The sequence below is a fragment of the Mauremys mutica genome, chromosome 1 (assembly GCF_020497125.1).
Source record: "Mauremys mutica isolate MM-2020 ecotype Southern chromosome 1, ASM2049712v1, whole genome shotgun sequence".
Taxonomy (NCBI): domain Eukaryota; kingdom Metazoa; phylum Chordata; order Testudines; family Geoemydidae; genus Mauremys; species Mauremys mutica.
Window position 1 is genome coordinate 319,009,814 of NC_059072.1, and position 20,966 is coordinate 319,030,779.

The 20,966-nt window shown below is 41.0% G+C and overlaps 1 protein-coding gene across 1 annotated transcript in view; it reads left to right on the forward strand.

Moving 5' to 3' along the window:
* Positions 1-20,966, forward strand: part of FLT1 (fms related receptor tyrosine kinase 1) — a 152,947-nt gene that overhangs the window by 37,707 nt on the left and 94,274 nt on the right. Inside the window, exons 5-10 of the mRNA XM_045016817.1 lie at positions 2,986-3,148; positions 3,239-3,375; positions 7,992-8,166; positions 10,569-10,686; positions 13,032-13,201; positions 13,618-13,777. Of these exons, the coding sequence (XP_044872752.1) occupies positions 2,986-3,148; positions 3,239-3,375; positions 7,992-8,166; positions 10,569-10,686; positions 13,032-13,201; positions 13,618-13,777 (923 nt within the window). The remainder of the gene's footprint in view (positions 1-2,985; positions 3,149-3,238; positions 3,376-7,991; positions 8,167-10,568; positions 10,687-13,031; positions 13,202-13,617; positions 13,778-20,966) is intronic.

Here is a 20,966-nt window from a genome sequence, read left to right on the forward strand (position 1 = left end):
CTCCTCTTCTCAGAGAACAGCTGATTGGAGCACCTTGGACTTTTTGATCTGACTCAGCCACAGGAGACCAGCTTTGCTGTGTCGGATCCCAGAGGGCTTTGCTTTCATGTCCTGCCCCTGCTTTTAATTTTCATTAGTCACAGATTTCAGTTGTCTAACCTGTCCTTGATGGTAACTGAAATTGCCCCCACACACTTTCTTTCTTTCTTTCTTTCTTTCTTTCTTTCTGTCTTTCCTTTTAGATCCCCAAGCTGCTTATGTAACTCTAACCCAGGGGTAGGCAACCTATGGTGCATGTGCCGAAGGCGGCACGCAAGCTGATTTTCAGTGGCATTCACACTGCCCGGGTCCTGGCCACTGGTCCGGGGGACTCTGCATTTTAATTTAATTTTAAATGAAGCTTCTTAAACATTTTAAAAGCCTTGTTTACTTTACATACAACAATAGTTTAGTTATATATTATAGACTTATAGAAAGACCTTCTAAAAACGTTAAAATGTATTGCTGGCATGCAAAACCTTAAATTAGAGTGAATAAATGAAGCAGCACACCACTTCTGAAAGGTTGCCTACCCCTGCTCTAATCAGAGGTGCTGGACTAGTAAATTGTTTGTGCCTGGATTTGCATTAGGGATGGGTGGGACTCCTGGAGCCTGAGGGTTTGTGAACCTCTCAAACTATACTCCAGCTTCACAAAATGAGATTAAGTTTGTAAAGGTTTGTTCTAGTCATTTAGACTTTCTCCCTCATCCTGTGCCACTCCCAGAGAGAGTCAGTGTTAAGAGCTTTTCTAGCTAAAGGGAAGCATGTGCTATGTACTAAGGCTCGATGAACAACACTCTTAGCCCCAAAGCTAGGCTAATGCAAATTTATTAACTGATTAATTAATTAAATGGAATTCAGCTTGCCCTGGGCAGCATTGGCTTGTGGGGCTCCTGTGGAGCCTGGACTGCAAATTGAATCCTCCTCTTATCTCCCAGCAGAACCCCTGGGGGAATGCAGCAGTGAAACAATAAGGACAACCTGCACCTCCACTGAACCAGCGGGGGGGTAAATCCAGCTGGATGGCTTGAAAATGGAGCCGTGAACTGGTTAAACATATTGTTTGTATGTAGAAACAGTAACTAAAATAGCGCCAGTCCCTAGAATACAAGGCACTGCTGAGTGTCAGCCAGCAGGCTATAAAGTAATGGACTGTGCTTATGCGTGTAACACATACATCCCCTGTGATTTGTAAGCTTATTATAGCTTCTTATCAGATGTTGTAAAGATAAGGAATTCTATTCTACTTCAGCACTTTTGTGCCAGCTGTAATTATTCATCATTCATGTCTGTCAGAGGAAATGGCATGCGATGACTAGGGAGATCTTGAGGGCAGCTTTAGGCCTGTGCTGAATAGGCAGCACTGAGGGTGCCACATTTAGGAGGGAAGGTGTTCTGTGCAGGAAGAAGCCATCTAATCACAAGCCCCCAAATTCTGGGCATTCATCCCTAAGGCTTTGGCTGCAGGAAGAGGAGGGCTGGCCAGAAGACAAGTTCTCTGGTCAAGCAAGTGGGAAGGAAAGAGGTGAAAGGAATGCAGCGAGGCTGGTGGCAGAAAGAAGTGGCAGTGGCAAAGGTGTTTTGTTGACTTTGGAGGGGAAGGTGCACACACCAGTCCTTTCTTAGAACACTAGTACACCTCAGCTCAGCTGGGAGTAATCTTAAAAAATATGTACAGTTCTTCTATACAACATGAGAATAGAAATGGCATTGTGAATTTCCATACTCCGAGCCTTTTGCCCATTGCCATGTTTTTTGAGAAGGGGGATTTTTGTTACAGTAACAAAAGGAATTAATACATTTGAAGGGCAGGAGATATTGGAAAATATGTAATTGTCTGATGATGATGTTCAAGATGCTACATGAGAAAACAAGACTTCTAAACATGTTTTTGCGTGAACCGCAATGCTGGTATCATATTTTGACTTTGCAGTTTTTGTTGTATCAAAATGGGTTTCAAATTCAGAAGGTGATCGTGTAAAATATTAACTGCTACCACTGACGGAGCATTTGATTAGTTCCTGACTGTAACTCCCATGTGCCGGGGATTATATTGGACTTTTGGGACTAAAGTTTCAGAGATGACTAATGATTTTGGATTCCTCAGTTTTTGGGTACTCAGCCTGAGATGCCTTAAAGGTGCCTGATTTTCAGTGCTGAGCACTAAGCCTCTGAAAATAAGACCCAATTAATGTGTCTCAAGTTGAGCACCTAAAATCACTAATCACTTCTGAAAAATTAAGGTCACAACCTCCTGTGGCTTTCTTCATTTTCCAGTAAGAACTACAATTAGCATGACTGAGGAAGCTCTGAGGCCGTATGATTCATGGATTGTGTGCTGTGATAGTCATGAGAAGCATGCATATTATGATGTGTCAGTTTGGGAACATGCACACATATTATTCACACTCTTTCTGAAACAATCTAGTGCCCTTAGAAGACAACAGAAATCAAGAGATGCATCAAACTGAATCTGAGCTGGCATTTGTTAAAGGCACAAGATGACAGCAAAGGAAGTTAATCCGTCAACCATAGGGAAAAATGTGTATTTCTTTCTCAATAGCCACACCAGAATAGTTAATTACAGTCTGTCTGTCTAAGGCACTTTGGCTGCCAACTAAAGCTAGTAGCATTGTAGGCAGACTAAGCTCCTAGGCTAAAGCCAGTGTCAATCATTTGTATATTAATTTACATCCTGCAGTAAATAATGGAATGATGGATGCAAATGAAACCTTCACATTCTGCACCCAGATTTTCTTTTAATTTAACATAAAACAATTACTTGAAAATATGCCTAATTAAATCTTGTCATTTTTTAGTTGATTGGCACTTTTTAGAAATGTTTTTTAAATTCCTTTTTATTAAGCCTCCAAAGGTTTTTGGGAAGGGGGCTTTGTGGAAATAAAAATGGATTAGTTTTATCAAATATGTTCTTCATTTTCAGATTCCACCAGAAACTCTGATTCCTGATGGGAAGACAATAATTTGGGATAGCACGAAAGGCTTTATAATACCAAAGGCAACGTACAGATTCATAGGTCTCATGAGCTGCGAGACAACCATTGATGGGCATAAGTATAGTACGAAATACCTAACGCACCGACAAAGTGAGTAGCGTTCACCTGTCTCAGTCTTGTAACCATGGCATTATGTTGGTGTGATGCTATTCATTTTTCCTTTTTCTTTGTGATCTGCAGCCAACACAATATTTGATGTCCAACTAAACACCCCAAACCTAGTAAAATTGCTGAAAGGAGACACCCTGGCTGTTAACTGTACAGTTGCTGCAGCCTGGAACACAAGAGTTCAGATGACATGGAGTTACCCTGGTGAGGTGAGTGCTTTGGTCTGTATGTAAAAAGCTACTTATTTTCTAAAACATCATCCCATTAATAAGCAACCCCAATAGGAATTTTGGCTGGAAATACCTGCCATACTTGGCATACCATAGTCATGACCCTCACTGACATGTTTTTATTGCCTTTTTACAATTATTATTTTGCTTAATTGAATTAGTAAACATGTTTACACAATACACTGCAGTATATTGCATAATCAGGAGTGAACAGGAGAATTGTTTCATCCTTGGGAACTTCTTCTTGGGTTCAGTGAAGTAATAGAAATTTATCACCCAGTGCCAAGTTCTCTTTTGTAACAGAAAAGTTTTCAGTTAAACCATCTTTCTAAGCCCATTCATGTAAAGGACTGGCAGACAGTCAGGCACCCGACTCAAGCATGTTTAGAAAAGATATTACTATTCAGCTAGCCAAGATCTCATTTGTTAAGTGTCACATGAACAATTCTCTTGTTTTGACAACTACAAGAATGATCTTGAATGTATTTCCCCTCTCCTGCCTCTCCCCAGATTGGGAGCATCCTCATAAATACTTGTCATTTATGAAACAACTGCCAGGGAGTCCGTGTTAAGCTGATAAGAAATTTTTGACATTCGTTTAAGGTTTACAGCTCCCAGTCCTTTCATGTCAGCTTGATTTATACTGTAGATCCAAGTCATGATCATTTATAATGTCAGTCATTGTGCCTAATCACAACCTGAAATTATGATTACACGATGTCAGAATGATTACACCAGCGGCTTCTAGCAGACTGTAGCTGTTTGCGCTAACATTTTTTCATCTCAGAAATAAATAACTTAGCAACAAACAATACTCTGAGCATGCTAGAGTGGCACATTGTTGCCTTGCCATTGATCCGTTGCTTAACATTACACTTTGCGCTGTGAAGTAGTGTTTTGTTTTTATTTAGATGATAGGGCGCTCAGTGTTTTATAAGACAATAACAATATTCTGGGTTAAATAAACTCTGAGGCCAAAGGCTGAGGGGGAGTCACAGGAAATAATGCCTCAGCTTCAGTTTATCTTCTGCTCCACCCTATTTTCTTGCCAAATCTTGTCATTTCTCTCTTTCTGTAATGTTTCCAGAATTCTCCCCTTCTCTGTTCCTGCTACTAACACCCTGGCACACACCTTATCTACTGTAAATCTTCTCCTCTGTGGCCTCCTATTTCTTCTCCATTTTATTCAACATCCTGCAGGTAACACAATCTTCCACTCCTGTTGCTTCCACCCTTTCCTGTGGAATCTCTTCATTGTCTGTTTTCAGTGTCAAGTATCAGAGGGGTAGCTGTGTTAGTCTGGATCTGTAAAAAGCGACAAAGAGTCCTGTGGCACCTTAAAGACTAACAGACGTATTCGAGCATAAGCTTTCGTGGGTGAATACCCACTTCATCAGATGCATGTGCCTGACGAAGTGGGTATTCACCCACAAAAGCTTATGCTCCAATACGTCTGTTAGTCTATAAGGTGCCACAGGACTCTTTGTTGCTCTTTTCACTGTGTTAGCCATGTTAGTCTGTATCAGCAAAAAGAACAGGAGTACTTGTGGCACCTTAGAGACTAACACATTTATTTGGGCATAAGCTTTCATGGGCTACAGCCCACTTCATCAGATGCATGCAATGGAAAATACAGTAGGAAGATAGATATATATATATACAGAGAACATGAAAAAATGGGTGTTGCCATACCAGCTCTAAAGAGACTAATCAATTAAGGTGGGCTATTACCAGCAGGAGAAAAAAAGCTTTTGTAGTGATAATCAGGATGGCCCATTTCAAACAATTGACAAGAAGGTGTGAGTAACAGTAGGGGGAAAATAGCTTGGGGAAATAGTTTTTACTTTGTGTAATGACCCATCCACTCCCAGTCCTTGTTCAAGCCTAATTTAATGGGGTCCAGTTTGCAAATTAATTTCAGTTCTGCAGTTTCTCGTTGGAGTCTGTTTTTGAAGTTTTTTTCTTGAAGAATTGCCACTTTTAGGTCTGTAATTGAGTGGCCAGGGAGGTTGAAGTTTTCTCTGAATTGTTTTTGAATGTTATAATTATTGACGTCTGATTTGTGTCCATTTATTATTTTGCATAGAGACTGTCTGGTTTGGCCAATGTACATGGCACAGGAGCATTGCTGGCACATGATGGCATATATCACATTGGCAGATGTGCAGGTGGATGAGCCGTGGATGGTGTGGCTGATGTGATTAGGTCCTATTATGGTGTCCCTTGAATAGATATGTGTACAGAGTTGGCAATGGGTTTTGTTGCAAGGATAGGTTTCTGGGTTAGTGTTTTTGTTGCGTGGTGTGTGGTTGCTGGTGAGTATTTGCTTCAGGCTCAGGGGCTGTCTATAAGTGAGGACTGGCCTGTCTCCCAAGATCTGTGAGAGTGAGGGATCGTCCTTCAGGATAGGCTGTAGATCCTTGATGATGCGCTGGAGAGGTTTTAGTTGGGGGCTAAAGGTGATGGCTAGTGGCGTTCTGTTACTTTCTTTGTTGGGCCTGTCCCGTAGTAGGTGACTTCTGGATATTCTTCTGGCTCTGTCAATCTGTTTCTTCACTTCTGCAGGTAAGTATTGTAGTTTTAAGAATGCTTGATAGAGATTCTGTAGGTGTTTGTCTCTGTCTGAGGGATTGAAGCAAATACGATTGTATCTTAGAGCCTGGCTGTAGACAATGGATCGTGTGATGTGTTCTGGATGAAAGTTGGAGACATGTAAGTAAGTATAGCTGTCAGTAGGTTTCTGGTATAGGGTGGTGTTTATGTTACCATCGTTTATTAGCACTGTAGTGTCCAGGAAGTGGATGTCTTGTGTGGACTGGTCCAGGCTGAGGTTGATGGTGGGATGGAAATTGTTGAAATCATGGTGGAATTCCTCAAGGGCTTCTTTTCCATGGGTCCAGATGATGAAGATGTCATCAATGTAGCGCAAGTAGAGTAGGGGCATTAGGGGATGAGAGCTGAGGAAGCATTGTTCTAAGTCAGCCATAAAAATGTTGGCATACTGTGCGGCCATGCAGGTTCCCATAGCAGTGCCGCTGACTTGAAGGTATATATTCTTCAACAAAAAATACTTCAAAAACAGACTCCAACAAGAAACTGCAGAACTGAAATTAATTTGCAAACTGGACACCATTAAATTAGGCTTGAATAAGGACTGGGAGTGGATGGGTCATTACATAAAGTAAAAACTATTTCTCCATGCTAATTTTCCCCCTACTGTTACTCACACCTTCTTGTCAACTGTTTGAAATGGGCCATCTTGATTATCACTACAAAAGTTTTTTTTCTCCTGCTGGTAATAGGCCACCTTCGTTAGAGTTGGTATGGCAACACCCATTTTTTCATGTTCTGTGTGTATATAGATATATCTATCTTCCTATTGTATTTCCCACTGCATGCATCTGCATGCATCTGATGAAGTGGGCTTTAGCCCATGAAAGCTTATGCCCAAATAAATGTGTTAGTCTCTAAGGTGCCACAAGTGCTCCTGTTCTTTTTTCATTGTCTGTATGTCTTGTCAGCATTACTTGGATTCTTCAGCCTTATCTCCTAGGTGCGACATAACTCTGCCCCAACTGCATCTCAGATCTCAATTCCACTCACTCCCCCGTGTCGGGGCCCTGTAGCTGTCAGTATTTAAAGTTGGGAAGTCACTATGTAGCCATATGCAAAATTGGTAGATGTAGCACTATAGTAATTAATAATTGGATTAAATTTTAAATGAAGGGTTAGCAGGCACACTGGGTTAATACATGAGCCTTTTAGCCCCTACACCAGTGTTTCCTGTTTTGGGGGATTGGACTCTCTATGGACAAGTGTCATTCTAGTTCACTGGGTCGCACAGGCAGAGCAGAGGATTGCTTTGGTTAGGAAGAGTTATAGGACCCCAAATCCAATACCTCCTTAAGATTCAGTTCTGCCATGACAGCTACACAAGCATGGTTAGGTAAGACCTGCATTTACTGTGAATAACCACCCCCTCCAAAGCATCCCTCTGTTCCAGTATGTCTTGCACTAGCCCTTGCTGAGCAATCAGAGAATCTTGTTCGATTTAACTCTCTCATTCCTCTCCCGGCCCCTACCTACTGCAGAGAAAGAATAGTGGGGAAGGTACAGGAGCAGCTGGGCTTGCTAGTCCTCCTCTACCCCCTCACCCTGGAGCCAGGGAAATTTGCCCATGTGCATTGAGTCCCAGTGGCAACTCTCACATTGCCACTAGCACTAAAGGTTCTGAGGGCAGTGCCAAAGGAGCAGCCAAGGATGAGATTGCTGCTACTCATTGTGTCATTATATTTTAGACTGTACATAGTGGTCTGGCCCTCTTCCGTATTTGGAAAGTGCCTAGTAGATTTTGGATGCTATTGCAATTTAAATAATAATCACTAATTGCTGCTCGTTATATTGTGTCTAATTTAATTTGTAAGCCCTTTGGGGTGGAGCCCATGTCTTTCTGTATGTGTTGAACAGCACAAGGGGCTTGAATCCCAATTGGGGTTCGTGGGCACTGTCATCCAGAAAATAATAATAATAATAATAATAATGTCTTACGTTCTTAATAATTAATAATATTTGATTTACACTTTTTTTCTTTCTAGGCAAACCACAGAGCATCTATAATCAATCGCATTGGCCAAAGGAATACAGATGCCAATATTTTCTACAGTATTCTTGTTGTTGACAAAGTGCGTGATATTGATAAAGGCCAGTATACCTGCCATGTGAAGAGTGGACCATCGGTCAAATCTGTTAACACAACAGTCCACGTTTATGGTAAAAAATAGTGTGGATGTATAGAACGTATAATGCTCATGATCCGTGTTCAAAGCTAAACAATGGTTAGAAACTTTTTGTACACAAGGACAAAATGGAGGTGAATTTTTGGCAAGCCAGTCATAGGAAGAGAAAGGAGCTGGGAACAGAATATGTACCATTTGATCCAAGACACTGTTTTATTTCATTGGTAGTAGATAGCTTAGTCTGATCACTAATCTGATCACTTTTGTTTGCAAAGTGCACAAAAATTCTTCACTAGTCAATACCAGCAAAAGTAGGCACTAGCACCATAAAGACTCCCAAACAAGAGACAAATATACAGGCTTAATTTAAATGGAAGAACCTCAATGCTTCTTTTCTGGGCAACATTTACTTTTGTTACCTGTGCCCAGTGGTATGCAAACCATATAGCCCATGATACTGATTTTGGCTCCTGGTCGTTCTTTGTTATGTGAAGCTCATGAGAATTACATCTCCAGCTGTATATGATTCACTCCTTACCAGACACACATGGAAATAGATTGATGTGGTGCACTCTGTATGGAGCTACACCTTGAGACAATTCAAATGCTGAAGCAAGTGCAGGCTACTGCAGCTCAGTTATGAAAAGGAGGCTCAGTTTGAGGGCATTAAACCAGCTGAACTCCCTCACTCCCTCACCGAGGGAAGGACCCGCCACCGAAGAATGAAGCGATGAGGTAGAGCTGCCGCTGAAGTGCTGCTGATTGCGGCTTTATCTTTTTTTTTTTGGCTTCATTGCTTGGGGCGGCTAAAAAGCTGGAGCCAGCCCTGGACATATCTCCAGCAGAGTTCAGCCAAGGCACTCACATTGGCGCTCCCTGCCTTGATACTAAATGAGAGGAGACTGCTGAAAGGCTGTTCTCTGGGAGGGTTCTTGGGTTTGGAACTCACATCCCTTATTGTCCAGAACCTGCATTTGTTCTGGGCATGTTCCAAAGCCCTTTTTTGTCTCCGTCTTCTCGTGTTGTTAGAGGGTCCAGGTGTGTGCTGAGGGTCCAGGTGGTTATGTTCCTGGGCAGTCCTACTGGATTATTTTGTCTGTTTTAATCACTGATTTGGGTGTCCAGAGCACAGGTTGAACAATTACAGCTACATTGTTATAAATTAGAATGAATCAACCTGAAGCCCTCAGGATCTGAGCTTTCACCAGCTAGGTTTCTCAGCTCGGAAGCAGGTTTTTATCAATATTCAAAGAAGGTAAAACTATTTTGTACATTTAGGTTACAAAGATTTGTTTAAAACTCATAGCTATTTTTTATGACTATAAAACATGCATTCCTGACACTGTTCTGAAGGGTGGGGTAGAAATGCACTTTGTAAAGGAACAGAAAAAATGGGCCCAGCTTGCAAATCTTTATTTGAGCAAATAATCTTCTTGAAGTCTAGGTAACATCTGATTGATGGTACTGAAATATTGAATTGTGACTTGCATGCATTATTCTTAACCTTATCCTTGATACTCAAAACATAGTTAAGTATAGATATGTCTGCACTTTCAAAGGACATCTACAACCCATTGATCTGTCATATGTTTTCCTTTGAACCAGACTTTACAGTTTTTAGAAGAAAAGGTTTTCTTCCAGTGTTAAAGAATATTCTATACATAACTTTGTTAGGCAAACTAACTCATCATAAAGATTGAAACATGGGACAATATACAGTAATGTAATTGGACAAAGTGAATAGATTAGACATGATTTTAATGAAGTTATGAAGAATTTCTTTGTTTGACAAAGCAATTGTAAGCCACTGATCCAGAGGCTTTTTGTCTTGTTGTTGTTGTTATATCTCTGATGAAGATAAATAAACATTCCTTCCCCTGGAAAAATCCTCTTTGAAATATATAGCCAAGTTTATGGGCCATGGATCAAAGCTCAAATTTCTGAATGTTTGTGCTGATCCATTAGGTTTTGTAATGGCTTCACTGATCGCTGAAAATCTCTGGGAACTCAGAGCTTAGTCTTTGGCTTTGGCTTTGTCTACACTGGCAAGTGAAAGACAAAACTTTTGTTGTTCAGGGGTGTTTAAAAACCACTTCCCCCGAAAGACAAAAGTTTGGTTGACAAGTGCTGGTGTGAACAGCACTTTGTGAGCAGGAGCACTCTTCTGCGGACAACGCTAATGCCGCTCATTGGGGGTGGAAGTTTTTTGTTGGCAGGAGAGCCGACAAACAGCGGCTACATCATGTGCCGTGTCGCTAAAAGCTATGTCGTGCAGACATAGCCTTGATCTCAGAATCCATGGATGCCCAAATAATCAGAGATCCCTGTTAGACGCCTTTTTGTAAAGGTCACCATAACATATGTCTTATTGTCTGTAATAAGTATGAAGCCTGATTGAGAATCAGTATCTTAACTATGTTGTATTTTTTTTTTAAGATAAAACATTTATTACTTTGAAACACCGAAGGAAAAGTGTGCTTGAGGCTGTAGCTGGCAGAAAATCCTATCGGCTGTCAATGAAAGTGAAGGCATTTCCCTCACCAGAGGTTGTATGGTAGGATTACATTTACTTCCACATAGATAAAGGAACTACCTCTTGGGTGGGAAAATAACACCTTTGCTCAGGTTTAATGATTTGATTTCCAGGTAACATATTGAAATACTGTACCCTGATATGGAAATAAATTATTATAATATTTAGCATTTTTATTGCACATTCCATCAGAGGATTTCAGAGTACTCACAAATATGAATTAATTAGGCCCTGATCCAGCAAAGCACTTGAGCATGTGCTTAACTTCAAGCATACAAGTAGTCCCATTGACTTCAGTGAAGCTACTCCTGAGGTTAAAGTTAATTCTGTGCTTTGCTGGACCTAAATCCTCACAACATACCCATGAGTTAGGAAAATAGTATCCCCATTTTACACATGGAGAAGGAGAGGCACAGACAGCATAGGCGACTTGCCCTAAGTCACATGGGAAATCTCTGGCAGATGTGGGACTAGAATCCAGCTCTCCTGACACTGTCTTGACCACAAGACCATCTTTCTTCAGATTAGCCAGGGAGAATATTAGAGAGAAATAAAAACTTTAATTAAAATTAATGACTGGGTTGAAAGAATCAGCCTTATAAAGTATCACTAGAGGTTGGCTTAGTTTTCTGGTGGACTGTAGTTTCTATACCTAATTTAGTGACTTGAGATTTTTTTTTTTTTTGGCTCAAATGCACTATATTAAGAAATCTTTTAAGAAGTTTTTTGAATTTGTCCAAGCACCTTTATATCAAACAATGTTATCTATTCATGATCTCCATTTTGTTGTTCAAATAATTTTAAATGGCAATAGCTTTGGCTTGATTCATTACACTTTAACAAAGGGTGTGTGACAAGACTGATTAGAAAAACAATCCATAAATACATGAACAGCGTGAGTTCATAGTACTCTCAGCCAGAATTTATTTTTGCTTCAAACATTGTGTTTTGTTTTAATCTCCCCCATTGCGTTTGCCGCTCCAAATGGAACATTAAGAAATATCTATATAAAACTGGTATAAGCCATTATTAAATCTTTTGCATTTCTAGTTAGTGCTTTGATTTCTTGACGGTCCGTATAGAAACAGAAATGCAGGGGGAACCCAAAAGTCCTAAACATATAGTCACTAAACAGATAAGATTTCCATTGCCCGTGGAAAGACTGGGCAATGGACATCTAGGATCTTACCCTAAATGTTTCTTAGAACATGACACCTTAGTAGTGTGTCCAACAATTTAGTGAACTAAGTCACCATTATAGAAAAAAATTATTTGTACTCTATTAATAATACATCAATCTTACTACATCAAGCTATGGAAGAACTGTTGATGCCAGCTATAAAACTTTGAAAACAATATTCTATTTAGAAATGACTCTACTTTCTATTGTTTTTAAAGATATCTGCATGAATTCAGGATAGCTGGTTCTTAAAATTTCACAGTCCAGTTGCTCTTTTCCCATCTGATATCACGGTCATGTTTGTGATGTCACAGCTCTTTACTCAGGAAAGTTTTATGATGTCATAAAGAAAGGGTTTGGGACTGAGTCATGCAGCTTTTACTCATAGGAGTAACCCTTACTCATAAGAGTATCCTACTGACTTCACCTTCACTTTATTTATGTGGGTAAAGCGTGAAGGATTGGTCCCAATGATGTAAAATTGGGAATAAGCAGCTGGAGAGCTTGGAGTCTTAACACATGAAGAACCCATTTTCATACAAACATACATATTAAAAAATAGATTTGACCAGTTAAAAGTTGGAGAGGTCTGTTAGATCATATAGATATTAACACATAGAATTTTCATTGTCAAAGTACTTTATAAATATTTTACAAAGGCCCACATTTTAAAACTATTTAGGTAGTGCTGTGCTGAGTGTTTCAATGCCTGACTGATTCAGAAGCCTAAATCTCATTTTCAAAAGGGATTTAGTCACTTAGGAGTCTGAATTCCATCTGCTAGATCCCTTTTGAAAATGGGATTTTGGCTCAGTTTGGGGTTGTGACACTGAGGGCAGCAATGCTTAAATACCCTAACAGATCTGGGCCTAAATCTATAGAGTTCTAGGCCCTGCAAGTGATTGATATGCCACTGATAGAGAATATACCAGACATTAAACAGATACTATACTTAAGCCTAGCCACAAAAGAGACACAGGATGAAGGAATAGAGGCTACTTAAGCAACATTATTTCTCAAAATGCTGTTTTCCATGTGATTTCCTCTGACCATTAAAGTGCAAACTTAGTCTGCCATAGATGCTCATAGCTTAAAACATTTAACATGAGGATGTTCACATTCTAGCATATAGTTACTCTGAAAAACACCATTTTCATAATAACACGTTATAATGTTCTTTTAACAGGTTAAAAGATGGGTTGCCCGCTGCTGAAAAGTGTGCCCGCTATGTGGTTAAAGACTATTCATTAATCATCAGAGATGTTGCTGAAGAGGATGCAGGGAATTATACTATAACACTGAGTATACGACAGTGGAACTTGTATAAGAACCTAACACTCACACTCATTGTAAATGGTAAGTTTGCAGTGTGGTATCTACTTAGTTATTAAACTCATTGAAGTGCCAGATTCTCAGCTAGGGCTTGATCCTGTGTAAGTCAAGTCAATGGAAAATTTCCCATTGACTTGTTGTTGGAAGTAAGATCGAGCTCCTTCTGTAGATTGGCAGAGCTACACTGGAGCCAATGGAACTGCATTGATCTATACCAGGTTGGGGTCTTCCCTCCACAGTTACATTTTTTTTTGTATTACTTAAGTTTTTTTGACATCTACACATCTCACTGTACTTTTCCCCATTGGTGTTGTTTCAATTCCCAAGGGGGGTTCAGTTTCCTAACTTCCCACTGCGCGGGATGATTTTACTTACGTGATGATAGAGTGCAGTAGAAACTCAGCTCCTTCTGACTTCTGTTCTATTTACGCATTTTACAGTGAAACCCCAGATTTATGAAAAAGCAGTGTCATCATTTCCTGATCCCAATCTCTACCTACTGGGCAGCAAGCAAGTGCTGACTTGCACTGTTTATGGTATTCCTCAGCCTACAATTACATGGATATGGCATCCTTGTAGACAAAATCATTCCAAAGCAAGGTAGGACAGCTTGTTTACCTCTTCCACCCCCACACTACAATGATCAAAATAACTTATTTTTTTACAGTTATAAAGCTTGCAATTACAGCAGAGAAATCAGCAGAGTTTGTATGATTTTTTATCACAGTCTTTTGTATTTTAACACATCTGGGTAAAATGCAATTTCTTATGCAAAATATGCCAGAAGTGGCACCTTCTGCATCACTCCTTTACAGTTGTAGGTAGAGCTGATGGTACAAACTATTAGTGCTGTATATAGTAGACTTCTAATCATGCATGCAATGTCCACAAGAGATAGTATTTAGAAAGCAAATGTACTCTACAATATGTTCTCTGCAAGGCTTCTCTTATAAATTCATGTTACAACAGATGAGTTCCCCTTTCTTCTGGAAATTCCAAAGGAATAATCTTCAGGATATTTTGGATTCTAAAAAAACAAAGGCAAATATAGCTTCCGATACGCCAGTAGATCGAAATATCATAAATCCACACACGCCCAGCTCTTACCTCATTGTACATTAGCAGTGTAAAACGTAACACCATCATAAAGACTCGTGTGATATTGAAGCTCAGCAGATCTTTTGTATTCAAATCTCCTTCCCGAGCTTTGTTTTCTTTTATGACTAGTTTGAACACTGACTCATTTTGCCAAAATATGGCCTAACTCATAAAGTCTAAAAGATTCTTAACTAAAAATCCTTGACACAAACAATAGAATAATAACTACTAATGAAGGGTGCAATCCTTCAAGATGCTGAGCAGTTACTGCCAGTTACCAAAGCCCTTATGCATATGCTTAACTTGAAGTACATGAATAGTGCTACAGACTTCAGTAGGACAACCCATGTTTCAAATTAAGCATATGCTTAAGTGCTTTGGTGGATCATGGCCAAAGTGCTCAGCACTTTGTAAGATCACACCTTCATTTTCCCATTGTACCCAGGGGTGAAAGTAAGGTGGTACGGGGTAGTACGGCGTACCAGTAAAAAGTGGCTGCTGGTACCGGCCCATATAGCTGACTTTAAAGCCAAAGGCAAAGGACCCTGCTTGTCATTGCCCCTTTTGCCCCCCAAGGCTGCCAATGGGGGGGGAGTGGGGACAAAAGGAGCAGCTGCCTTGGGGCTGGCATTTAAAAGGGCTTGGGGTTCTGGCGGCCGCTGCTGCAGTAGCAGCAGCAGCCACTGGAGCCTCAGGCCCTTTAAATTGCTGCTGGAGCCCCAGGTGGCTCAGGTCAGGCAGCACGGATGGGCTGGCTGGGCGATGCTGACTCCCGGCCCCGCCCCTTCTGCCCAAAGCCCCGCCCCTCCGGGGGGGGGGCAGAGTCAGCCCACGTACCAGTAAGAGTTCAATTTTACTTTCACCCCTGATTGTACCTTTCTTTAAGATTATGCAAATGAGAATCATTTGCTGTACTATTCTCACCAATAGGTGGCACCAGAAATCACTACATGTGCTTTAGTAAGAAAAAGTTGCAATTCTCCATTTCACCAACAGTATTTCCTATATTTGTTACATAAGAAGTACCAGTTTCAAAACAATAATTAAATATGATCTTTTTACTGGTAGGTAAGGCATAGGTTAAAAGAAATTACAATGGCCTTTTCACTGAGGAGTCTCTGGTGAAAGCCATATAGACTACGACATTGGATCCTTTTATTTGACCTAAAAGTTTAAACATTTTTTCATATTTTTATTTAAAATATAGGGTGGAATTGATACAAGAGTTGGTTCTTCTTGGTCAGGAATCAGAGTGATGTTCTGTGCCGGTGAAACATCTCTCTCTTCACAAACACAGAACTGCAATACTATATAGTAGATCACATAATGAGAAATAAAAATTAATAACTTCTAAACCACTGAAGACTCAGTTAATGAGATGAGTAGAAATGAGCTTTAACGTGTGATCAAAGGATAAAAGCAACAAATTAAATATCAATCATTGGCTCTATTTCAGGTTTGTCTCCAGATCTGTTTCAAATGTGCCTTCAAAATCGTTTTGTTGTGATTCTCTTTTAATACTCCCCTTTCCTCCTTTTAGCCCTCATAACACATAAAAATATAGATGCTCCATTTTTAATACTTCACATACTGCTTACTCCCTTTGCAAGACGTGGTGAAAGTTAGGCATCAGATAAAGACATAGACACCTAAATAACTGGAGGCCCCTTGCTCCAGGGAGGGAGTAGCCTGGCACAGCTTACTTCCCCCTCTGTGCCAGCTCAGGTGCACTGTCTGGTGCATTGGAAAGGCAGAGCCAGAGTCTTCACACACTCGCCACCCTCCTGCCCAGGAGAGTGATTAGTGGCCCTGTGGCAACTGCTCTCTCCCTTGCACAAAGACTAGCAATGCAGGTAGCCCGTGCAGGGGAGTAAGGAGGTAGATGATGCCCCTTTACTGCCCTCTGTGGGCACAGAAAATAGCTCCAAACTGAGCTTTTAGTGTGTTGCCTCCCACTCCCGATGCATCACAAGTGATGTCAGCGGCATCCCTGCTTGTCTGCGTCTTCCACAAGTCCTTGGTCCTGTGGCAAAGTTGCTGCCCCAATACACCCCCGCCCCCGGGCTGGCTCTAGCATTGCAGCAGCTTTTGCCTCAGTTTCTCCCACTGTCCTTTGGCCACCTGGCTCTGTGGCCAGCCCACTTTATAAAGTCCTACCCCTTCCAGGGCCACAGAGTTCTGTATCAAAGTCCAACAGAAATATTCAAAACAACTGAATCTTCAGCCCCCCTGGTCAGCAGGCTGCCTTGGCTCACAGGTGGGCCATGACTGCTATACTTTGTCCCCATGCTCTAACAACCCACTGCCCAGGGGCTGGCACATTCCTCCTCCCACTCAGGAGTTCAGACAGACTGCAGCTCCTCAGGGTTCCTGCCTCCCGTCAGGCTTCCAGCTCACCCTGTCTCCTTTTCTCTCCTTTCTCAGCCAGCTTTCAGGGCTGCTTCTCAGACAGGGGAAACCATCCAGCTCCTCTCCCCAGCTAGGCTCACCCAACGCTTCATGAGTATCCCTAGCTTTCCGCCAGTGGGGTCTAATAACTAAGTTGAGCCAACTCATCTCCAGCTGTTCGGGATAAGCTCTGTACGGGGTTTGGGAGTGGGGTGGGTAGCTGAACTGTCACAGGCTGAACCCTTAAGGGCCAGCCAGCTTGTCACAGGCCCCAGTTAAGGAATGCACTTAAACATGTGTTCTGCCCCACTGACTTTCACTGGGACTTAAGACTGTGCTTAAATTCATGCATGTGCTTCAGTACTTTCTTGACAAGAGATGCTTTCCTGAATTTTGTCCTTAGTGTCTTTCCTATGCTGCCCCATAACACATGGGCACTCTCCTTGAGCTGATCCATAAGGTCATGACTCTTTCCTCTTTTTAGGCTTTTAAAACCCACTTTAGTGTGCTATCTGTTAAAAAAGTAGCTAGGTGTTAATTGCTAGGCCAAGAGACCTTTGGGGATTATTGATGTTTGGAAGGGAGGGAAGCAGTGTTAATTGTAAGTTTTTTATCCCTGTTCCTGCACTTTTGTTTGTCTTCTCAAATTGTGAGCTCTTTTGGGCAGGCCATTTGTCATACTCTATGTTTAGACAGTGCATAGCACATTGTAGGTCCTACCAAAAGACAAGTCAGATAAAATAATAATAGTTTATGTTAAGTGTGTGCATGGAATTTTGAGGTCCTCTTCTCCCCACTTTCCCTTCTGCAGCATGAGAATCCCAGCTGACATTGCAAGGGCTTCTGGAGGTTGTTATATCCCCTGTCAGGGGAGGATTGAATATACATTCCTAGTGAGTTTTAGGATGAATATAGCACGTGACAAAACACTAACTATTCAGTTGTCAAAACTAGGGTTGTCAAGCGATTAAAAAAATTAATCGTGATTAATCGCACTGTTAAACAATAATAGAATACCATTTATTTGAATAGTTTTGGATGTTTTCTACATTTTCAAATATATTGATTTCAATTACAATACAGAATACAAAGTGTACAGTGCTCACTTTATATTTATTTTTATTACAAGTATTCTCACTGTAAAAACAAAACAAAATAGTATTTTTTTCAATTCACCTAATACAAGTACTGTAGTGCAATCTCTTTATCATGAAAGTTGAACTTACAAATGTAGAATTATGTAAAAAAACTCCATTCAAAAATAAAACAATGTAAAACTTCAGAGCCTGCAAGTCCACTCAGTCCTACTTCTTGTTCAGCCAATCGTTCAGACAAACAAGTGTGTTTACATTTGCAGGAGATAATGCTGTCCACTACTTGTTTAGAATGTCACCTGAAAGTGTATAAAGTTAGGTACTGAGCTCCAGAGTTTGCCATATACATAAAATTAGCCTGATTTTCAAAGATGGTGACCACTGGCATCTCTCCCGTGGAAGCTACAGGTGTTCTCCTTCTCTGGATTTAACTGTCTAACTTTAGGTACCCATGTGCTCTATTAGTGCCAGCTTTGTGTAGTTAGATCTGCCAGTGCCTGTTTATATGGACAGATGTGAAGATTTGCACACTCCACTTGATAAACCCACAATTATTTGTACTACAGTGGTTACTATAGTCCCCATCAGGGATCAGGGCCCCATTTTGGTAGGAGCCTCCACAGGTATAATAAAAAAACAGTCCCTCCCTCCAAGAGCTTATAGTCTGAGCCCAATTTCTGCAAAGATTTCTGCATATGATTAACTTTACCCAATGTGAGTAATGCCATTGAAATTAGTGGAACTACTCACAGTGCATGACATTAAACACATGCTTACATTTTTGCAGGAGTGGGGCATAAAGGTACATTAATGGAAACCACTTGAAAATGTGGCTATTTCTTTAAATCTTTGTTCCCTCAGTATTTCTATAGTTGAAATCTAAAACGTATTGCAGTGTAGTCCTAGGATTCTGTGTATTTTTTTAAGATCATGCAGATACATTGATACTATGTGATTAATTATGCAATGAACTTAAGTAACTCACCTTTGTCAATTATGTGAGCCAGTACCAGCAGGATGGCTACATTGAAGCCTATTTTCATAGTTTCCTGATGGCAAATTAAAGAATGGGATTTTTTAAAACTGTTCTAACATTGCTCAACAAGTTTGTCTTTATGGAATCGAGGGGAACAAATAGTGTAATTAAAATGTCCCTGTTTTCCCCCTACTTTGCTCAAATTAACTCATTTGCTATTAAAGAACTTTTTCTTATATATATTTCAAATTTCTAGTGGGATTTTGTCCCCCACAAAATACTAATCATATAGGGACAAGGAAAGACCCATCTGGGGATAAGAGAAAAGGTTCTTTTTAAAGCTCACCCAAAACTAATGGGCTCACAGAGAATGCAAATCCATGGAGAGAATAAAACGAGAATAAAAACAGAGGGAAATGGAATAATAAAAATGAATGAGAAAAGCATGTTTTAAACTGCTGATTTTCTCTGAAAAACCTTTCTCCAACCTCCACTCACCCCAGGTAAAGTAATGGATGTGTGTTAATATCCTATAGTTAGATCAGCCACAGCTCATATATGGCTACGTACTTCATCTTTTATTTGCTAGCTAGCCAGCATTAGATGTATTGGGGAGAGTCCTCAAAAGTTATTCAGTGAAGGTTGGAAAAGGCAGAGCAGTCCCAACAGTACAAATCAACTTCCCCAGCATATTTATACCAAACCTGAGTTGTTACCTCTAGTCTCATTTTCTCTGGTCTGAATCTCCTCTGTCAGATTCAGGGCCAAACATCCATGGTTTCAGGGGAGCCTTGCTGATTTACATCAGCCAAGCTTCTGGCCCTCCTTCTCCACAAGTCTCCTTCTGGGTGGAATGAAACAGGTGCCATAAGCAGTGGTGTGCAGAACTGTTTGCTGTGGGATGCCCGTGCAAATCAATGGGAGTCATGCCTTGCAGCTTTGAGGTTAGCTTCTCAGTGTGGAACACCTGCTCAAAATGACTGACCCTGCAATCTGCCCTGCAGATTTGTGTTTGTCTTAAATTAGTCTGGGCAGAGGTTGCCAAGGAAGGCGCAGAGGGATATTGATATTGTTCAGTACAATCACTGGTTTCCTCTGCACTGACACGGTGCTATTCTTTGGGCGTTTCTATCTCTGGACAGTTCCACGTTGATCGTGGACAGCTGAAGAGATATCCTCATCATGTTCTGACTGAGCTTCAATTGATTTGACCCTTCTGAACCCGTAAACACACACAGCACTGGAATGTTATCTTGGATGGCTTAGCTCCCTCTCCCCCTACCCTTCCATTATGTTTAGGCTCAAACAAACTGAATACCAAGTGAGTACCCTACGCCAGCTCCCCAGAGAGCCGCTCTGCAAACGCAGCAACATTATGATGTTGAATTTGTTTTGTTTCTTTGAATGCTGGTTACTATTTTAGAGGTATCTACAAAATATTAGGCACTGGGAAAATTGGGGCCTGATTCTCCTCTCTTGCACCACTTTTACCCTGGTTGTAGGTCCATTGTGTTCAATGGAGCTACTGCTGATTTAACACAGAATAAGTAAAGGGGTTAGGCCCTCTGAGTGAAATTCTCATCCCTGCTCTGGCCCCTTTACACCAGGTAAAAGGGCCAGAGCAGTGTAAAAGGGGCCCTAAAAGTCCCAGATCTGGGCCTTCCCTCACTTGCAGGAATCGAAACAGCCAGCCACAGAGAACACCCTCATAAGCCCTAAGCATGCCGTCTTTCCCATCGACTTTATGCAGTAATAAAGGATTGAGGGTCTTGTGCCTGCCCATAGACATAATCCGCATGGGATTCCCAGCATATTCACCTCTGTTGAGACTGTGGGCAGGAAAAGCCAGGGCTCTTTGATGAAAATAAGAAAGCTCAGGCTGCGTGTGATTGCCAGCGGATGGGATGATCTGGGTTAATGGATGGCAGAGGAGCGGATTGATCCTGTTCAGTTATTATAGCCATTTTAAAAGGTAGTCTTTGTAAGAAAGCAATCAGGGAATTCAAGGTACTCAGCACCAAACTGCAGAAAAGGGCATCCGTGCTATAGAAAAAACATAGATTAAGGACAAGAGAGGTTAGTTTAGTTGGAAATTGGCCTGAACTAAAACCCTGGATCAGAACACCCCAAGAGTCTTCAGTATCTGAACACGAATCCTATCTGCACTTTGCAATGGCCCTTTTCTATATAATGATTTGCCTGGAAACCTCCCTTCCAAAGCAGCCCCTGAATG